Below are 7,153 nucleotides of genomic sequence, written 5' to 3'. Positions count from 1 at the left end.
GGCGCCCTGTGCTTACGGCTCTGGGCTCGTCATGGAGGTCGGTGTTCGGTCAGTTAATTCTGCATCGTTTGCTGACCACGATTAGCAAAGGGAAGAGGGCCACCCTCACGTCCTACGCGTGGGTCGATGAACCAGCCACAGCTTTTATCCAGGTAGCACCAATATCTGCAGGGCTGTGGCAGGGGAAGCGTCGGGGTAAGCGTGCCAACGGCGACCGAAGGTGCGTGGCTTGAGGGATGAGTGGTCACCGTGTGCCTCCTGTTGTCACGCCGCTCGGGCTACGCCTGCGTGTGCCGCCCGTCACCCTCCTTTACTGGGTGGGCCACCGCTGTAAACAGTGCAGTTCTGGGGAAGCTTGAAGTAGCTTTCTGCTACTTCTGCACACTCATTTCTGAATTACCAGTTTCTCTTGACAATAAATATAAGTGAAATTGAAACCGCCTTTCAGATTGCCTGCTTCCAACCGCTGCCCCGACAGCTTTCAAAAAACAAGCTGCTTCTCTGAATGTAAAAGTCCTCACTGAAATACCAAATAACAGGAAAAGAGTAAGTCGGGCATCATCGGAACAGATGAGTGACAGGATTTCATGAGGTATGTCTGTGTATACACAGGCACACGTACTAGGAAAGGCAAAACTATAAAAAAAAAGTTCAGAGTTCCCAGCTACTTTGCACACAACGTGTTTCCTTAAATCACTCGATGAAATTTGCTATCCTCGTTAGGTTGCTATGGCATCTGAGCTCATCCAACAATATTCTTCACAGATTTTTTTATCTGTGGCTTACAAACCACACTGAGCAAATTGAAAATCCCCGGTTACACCGTCCTTTGTATCATTTCCTGTGAGATAAGTCTGAAGAACAAACTTACGCATACGATGTGTCTGTGTGCAGGCAGGCTTGCATGGCCCCTGAAGTGGGCTGACACCTGCCTGACATAGCGCCTGGAGAGTGACAAACATTGCATGGGACATTCCAGGGCTTTTATAAATAAGAGTGGACCAGAAAAACGCTTTAATGCGGAGAGGAGGCTGGGCAGTCTCTTCAGAAAGAAGCCAGCTGCTCAGATAGTCGCTTTGCTGGGCACTGGGCAAATAACTGGGACTGCACCTTCTTCCCTAACGCTGGTGTTTTGTTGTGTCCAAGCTTTCCCTCCCTCGAGCTGATGCCTGTTGGACGCGGCTGGGAAGACGGGAGCGCTGGGTTTAAAGGAACGTAGATGCCTGCTAAGATGGCACTGCCCAGTTCCCTTTCTGGCAAACCGGTACCTCCGCGCTCCAGAACACTTCCCACGGCGGGGCTGGAAGCGCACCAGAGCAAGCTGGATTTTTTCTGCAAGCTGGGCTATGGTAAGCAGGACATCTGCAAAGTGCTGGAGAGCCTGGGCCGAGAGGCCCTGGAGGATGATGTGCTGAAAGAGCTGATTCGGATGGGGAGCAAACCTCAAGCTCTGGAGAGCCAGGCTCAGCCTTCCCCACTTGTACTCGTTGCCCGTGGATCGTGTAGCACCACGCCAGGGTCGAAGTGGCTTGGAGAAGACGAAAGCGATTCTTCCGATTACCTGAGACCCATTGTGATCGACGGCAGCAACGTTGCAATGAGGTAAGCTCTGTTCCCTAATAGGGATCTCTCTCTCTCTTCCTCTGAACCTTTTGAATTTAGAGCTGATGGCTTGAAGTATGTTTTTCCTATTTGTATGGGGTTTTTTGAAGTATGTTTTTCATATTTGATGTATGAACCACCGCTTATTCCTCCTCTTTGGCTGAGGCACAGCTTCCAGGGACCTGCCGTCTCTGTGCCCGTAAATACAGAAGCCAAACGCAATCGCTGGCTCGCTCGGCGTTTTGACCTTTCGTAAGCCGGCGGCCGGCTGACCGCTGCTGCCTACGGCGGTGGGACTCGGCAGCTCGCCCTCCCTTCTCGTGCACCAGTCGTGTTTCCCTGCCTTTTCAAATGGGTACCTGGGATTTCTAAACCTGTATGCTGGGGTGTTTCCAGGAAAAAACGAGGAACAGCTGGACAGAACAGCCCAACTGACCTAAGAAGGAGAGGGAGAATAAGGACGGGTGACTGCGGTTCCTAACAACATCACAGTTTGACTTGCAAGGAAACCCCAACAATGTTCCCGGCTTGTGTGTTTTTGTTGGGTTTTCGGTTTGGCTTCGTTTTTATGGAAATACTAGGGAATTAACAGTTGACTTGTACTGAATAGTCTAATTCTGTTTCTGGGGAACGTCGTAGCAACCCATCGTGGCCAATTCCATTTCCGAAGCAGCGCCCTGACGCTGTGCGAGGATGCTTTCTGCTGGGGAGGCCGGCACGTCCGTGTGGATGGGGAGTCTGAGGACAGCCGTGGGTTGGCCTCTGCTGCCCGAGCAATACGGACAGCCGGAGCCCCGGCACTCGAGGGTCCAGGACGCACCGGCTGCCCCCCGGTTTTCCCTGTTAACTTCCCTGCCCACTCAGCAGGGCCAAGCCTGTCCCCATGGGTTGGGACGGGGCGGAGGAGGGCTTCCCCCTTTGGTTAGCCTTGGCGTGAGGGGAGACCTCATCCCCGCTGGTTAGAGGGCAAAGGGGACAAGCACGTCCAGAGCAATGGGAGACTAAGCAAATTAGGCTGTCTTCTGAATGAAGGGAGAAACTCCATCCGAAAATGAGGGGTTCCTCGGTCAGGGCAGCTCACGAGGAGTGAGAAATACACAACGGAGCCTTGCTGGGCCGTGAGCTCGGTAGCCAGGCGTTAGGATCTCCTGCCCCCGTTTGCATTTTCACCCTGGAGCCTCCCTTAGCGTTGTCCTTGCCTCTCTGCAAAAGAAACGAGCACCCGTTCGGGCAGAGCGGCTCAGCACCCACCCTTTCGTTGTGTTAGGGCAGTCCGACCCCTGCCTGGCACAGCCTGGTCCTCACCAGTTTACCAGGGCTTTTTTTTGAGAGCAGGCAGAGGTGGACAAGGCAAGGTGTTGTCTCAAGCGTTGTTTCCAAGACGGCAGAAGACGCACCCTTGGCACTGAGCAGGAGACCCCGACGAGGTTGGTGGTTAATGAAATAGTGCGTGTTTTGAGCTTGGAGTGCTCTGGGGAAGGTCCGAGCTCATCCCGCTGTGCCAGTGAGCTTGTTAGAGATTACTTGAAACAAACATCATTACAGGTGTGTGCGGCAGATGGCTTGAGCCAGCGTGTCGTATCGCTTTGCTAGGCCACGTGCCCGCCTAAATGGGTTTTCAAGAAGCCCCACGTGCTTCTGGCATGTAAATTTTAAATCTTTTTGTAGAATAATTTCCAAAATGTGAATCTGAGAGATGCTTGCCTGCTAGATTACTGAAGGCTGGTGTTCTGCTGTGGCTTCCTCGTCTTTCACCTGAAAGGTATTAGAGGAATGTGAAGTGCTTTTGAACTTCAGCAAGGCAAAAGTTTTACAGCTCTTCCCAGACGCCCCCAACCTCTGTCCTGATAAAGTTAAAGACTGCTTGGGTGATGGAGCAGACTACTGAGCTTGTCAGGTCAGTCCGTACCGAACCGACGCAGTCTGGAAGGAGCTGCTTTCCTCTCCTGGATGCCTTTCAAAGTGGTGCTGAAGGGCATTTACTTTGGCTGATGGGATGGGCTCGGTGAGTGTTTCGGTGTCCTCATTTTAATTTTTCTGGTTTACTGCTGTTGGACAGAGAAGGGCTGTTTGCAGAAGTCAGGGAAAACAGATGTTGGCTTTCCTTGCCGGGAAAACTTCATCATCACCAGCACCAGCACCCATAAAAGTGCAGAAGAATCAGCAGTTTAGGGATGAAGCTGTCAAAAAGGTGAAGCTTGGAAAGGCAGTTGTCTGTGCGGAGAAAAATATCTCAAGCATTTGTATTTCTATCTTAGGATTGGCGTTTCTGGAGCATTTCAGAGCTGGCATTGAGGGCCCATTGCGGGGTGCGAGGCTTTGAAAAGGATGCGTGTGTCCCAGGGTAATGAAGCAAGTGAGCGAGCTGGCGGTCTCCAAACATCCATCGGCACATCCCTGGGAACTGAATGGAAAAAACCCCTGGCCTTCAGCCTGTCTCACCGGTCAAGCACCTCAGACACTTGCGTTTCCATCAGATGTAACGAGAAACTCGTCCGTCTGCCAGCCTACCCGCGGGAAGCGGGCAGGACAGGTTGGCAAGGCCAGCGGAGAAAAAAGAAGTGTTGATACGAAAAGGGGACTGTCACAACCTTATTCAGTGCACACCGACGAGGCTATCTAGTCTCGTGCTTGCACTTGCCCCTCACGTTTAAGCTCTGCCTAGGCCGGCAGAGTCCTGCGTTAGGCTCTCGGCCTTCCGCGGGTGGTGCTGTCACGACCAGGTGGAGATGGGGCCGTTCGCAGCTTCCAAAAGGAGTTGTTTCGACTAAACTTCTTCTCAAAGGGGTTGGAATCACACAATTTAAAGAGGAGTCATCACATTGCTAATTATGGATTAATTGCTGGAGTCACAGCAAGGCCAAATTGCTGCTTCGGTTTCGGAGGGATGGGCCCTGCTGATCTGTGACCCAACGCAACGGACCCTGTTGCTGGCAGGAGGGAGAGAGATGGGGCTGAATTACGACAGATCAGTTACGGTCCGTGACTACGGGGGTGTGTGGGAAAGGTGACTGACAGGTGCCAATCTGGTGTCCGGCAACACAAATTCAGTTTTAAAGCCCCTGCCCCGTCGCACGGCAGGCGCTGGTGGTCAGTCGTGTGGACGCTGCGGCGCGCCGTGCCTGGACGTCCTGGTTTAGCTCGTCCTGCCCAGGTCTGGCTGTAGCAATGGATTACGGGATAATGCTGAGAAACAATTCCAGGGGCCTCTGCTCACTGGTTCTGCTTGGACTTTTGGCCAAATCACTTGTGCTTGAGTGCTTCACCTTCTGCGCTGGGGGTACCTCTAGAATGACTTCCCCAAAGCTGACAGGTTGTATGTATGAGCAGTCGATGTTAAAGCAGGCTGCTGCTGAACTCTGTTTGACTCATGGCACTAAGGATGTACCCAGGCTTCATTTTAAAGCAGTTATTTGAAAAAGTCACCTGAACTTCCAATTCACCTGTCCAGTTGACTTTATACCAATCCTGGGTAGATCCTATCCTTTAAACCCAAACCAAACAGCTGTTCTACAACGGACGTTAGATGAGTCCAGCACTTCAGGCCATTTATCACTGGTGAGGGCTTTTTAAGACTCCCTATTGCCTGGGTATCTATTAACAAACAACCAAGTTTATTTCTCCAAACCGTGCTATTTTTTGTTTGTGGTCACCATTTCAGCACTGAAACTTTTATTAGGTATAAAATGGAGCTTTGGTTACGAGGCTGATGTAGGCAGAGCCTAGAGATTAATTCCTTGGGGACGGCGGGGAGAGAGGCATTTGAGACCGCAGCATCGTCCTCGACTGGCCCGTCACTGCGGGCAGGTGTAGTAACCACGAGAGTCATTGACCGGTACGTTGTGCAGAGGTGAAAACCGGAGTGCGGCTGTGGTGATATCATCCAGAAAGCTCAAAGTGCAAGGATGAGGTTTCTGCAGATAGTGTGAGGGCGTTTATCCATTTTAGGACTTTGTGTAGAGTTTGTTTTTGTTTCCTTGTGCAGAGGTAATTAACAAATTACCTTCCTTTACACATGCACTGCGCGGTACTCAGGTTTTAGATAAGCAAATGATAAGCAGTGAGAACTTTCAATGGAGGGGGGAGAAACTTAGGAAGGCTATCATCTCTAATTGTTTTTCTTGAGGTTGCTTTCCATGTCTTGCTCTGAATATTGGTCACTTTTCAGACCCCACCTTGCCTGCGTCCTCTACAGCGCCCGTCCTAGGGCTTGCCTACCTCTCTGTGCAACGAAGGCAAAATCCACCAACTAGGGCGAGATAAAGGTGGGCCTGCGGTGCCTGTGGCCATCTCCACTGAGGCCTTGTCCCTTTTTTGGTGTCCTGGGTTAGGTTCTCCATATTTCCCATTCTGCCTCTTACAATTTTCCGTCCCCCATAGTTTGACTCCTGTCTCCAAAGGAGGTCAGCAGCTGAATGACCTGCGGTCACACTTGCAGCCACTTCAGACGTTAAAATCCCTCGTGTCACTGTTGCCACAGAAGAAAATTCCCACGTTTTGTTTCTCACGGGAGAGCCTCGTGGGTTTCTCCTTGTGCTGGAAGAAACTCCCCAAAGCTTTGATGGACAAGGGACGTGAAGGGTCTGACACAGCCTACGGGCTTGCTGGTACTTGAGGACCCAAGTCCATCCCGATGCAGATGGACGCAACAGGCTTGGGCAGCAGGCGGGTCATAGAAATGGGGGATAGGATACCTCTGGTTTTAAGTACCCAGACTGCTTCGGATAACAAGTTTCTGGTTCTGCTGCAGGAGGAGTTTGGATCCGTCCAGCCAGGACACCCTGCCGGGTTGTTTCTTGGAAACTGGTGAATGACACAAAAGCTGTTTGTTTTGCTGTTTCCTTACTGGCTCAGTTAGAGAACTCTAAGCTCCTTGAAAGCTTTGCCTCACCATCCTCCTCCTTTTCTTTTTATAGTCACGGAAACAAAGAGGTATTCTCCTGCTGGGGGATCCAGCTGGCGGTGGATTGGTTTCGAGAGAGGGGGCACACGTACATCAAGGTTTTTGTCCCGCTCTGGCGAAAGGAGCCCCCTCGACAAGACAGTCCCATTGCAGGTAGGTCACTGTCCTGGGCATCATTCGGCACCCACTAGGTGCACTTTGGAGGCAGGGGGTGTGAAGAGCCCAGTACGGTTTTGCCCTGTAAAGACAAGCACAGTACAAGTTGCGTATCTGGTTTCCAGCACTGAAACCAGTCGTTAATTTATTGCCGCACGCTCCTGGCTAGCAGCTAAAACTTACAAGGCTTTGTTAGGCTGCTTTACGAGCAGAAGTCGCTGCCAGCTGAGCGAAAGGAGGAGTTTGTCAGCTCACAACCTGTCTGCAGAGCTGTTAAGGCCGGCCAGGAGCCGACGACGTGGTTGCACACGTTATCCAAAGGCGGCCGTATCCAAAACGTTCACTACTGCCTGACTGCTGCCCCCACGCCGGAGCTGCGGGGCTCCTCTTCCATCAGCTGAAGCCCGCGGAGGGTGGCGAGGTCCCCTTTGTGTGCACATAGATCTGCCAGCTTCGTGCCAGCAGCTGGGGTCTGCCCTTCTGCAGAGCAGG

At 51.9% G+C, this 7,153-nt stretch overlaps 1 protein-coding gene across 1 annotated transcript in view; it reads left to right on the top strand.

The window, feature by feature from the left end:
* Positions 1 to 1,219: 1,219 nt before the first annotated feature.
* ZC3H12D (zinc finger CCCH-type containing 12D) overlaps positions 1,220 to 7,153 on the top strand; it is a 9,483-nt gene continuing 3,549 nt past the window's right edge. The window contains exons 1-2 of the mRNA XM_009707531.1: positions 1,220 to 1,602; positions 6,519 to 6,658. Coding sequence (XP_009705833.1) covers positions 1,220 to 1,602; positions 6,519 to 6,658 — 523 coding nt within the window. The remainder of the gene's footprint in view (positions 1,603 to 6,518; positions 6,659 to 7,153) is intronic.

Source organism: Cariama cristata, unplaced genomic scaffold, assembly GCF_000690535.1.
Source record: "Cariama cristata isolate BGI_N322 unplaced genomic scaffold, ASM69053v1 scaffold15129, whole genome shotgun sequence".
Taxonomy (NCBI): Eukaryota; Metazoa; Chordata; class Aves; order Cariamiformes; family Cariamidae; genus Cariama; species Cariama cristata.
This window is presented reverse-complemented; position numbering and strand designations above follow the sequence as displayed.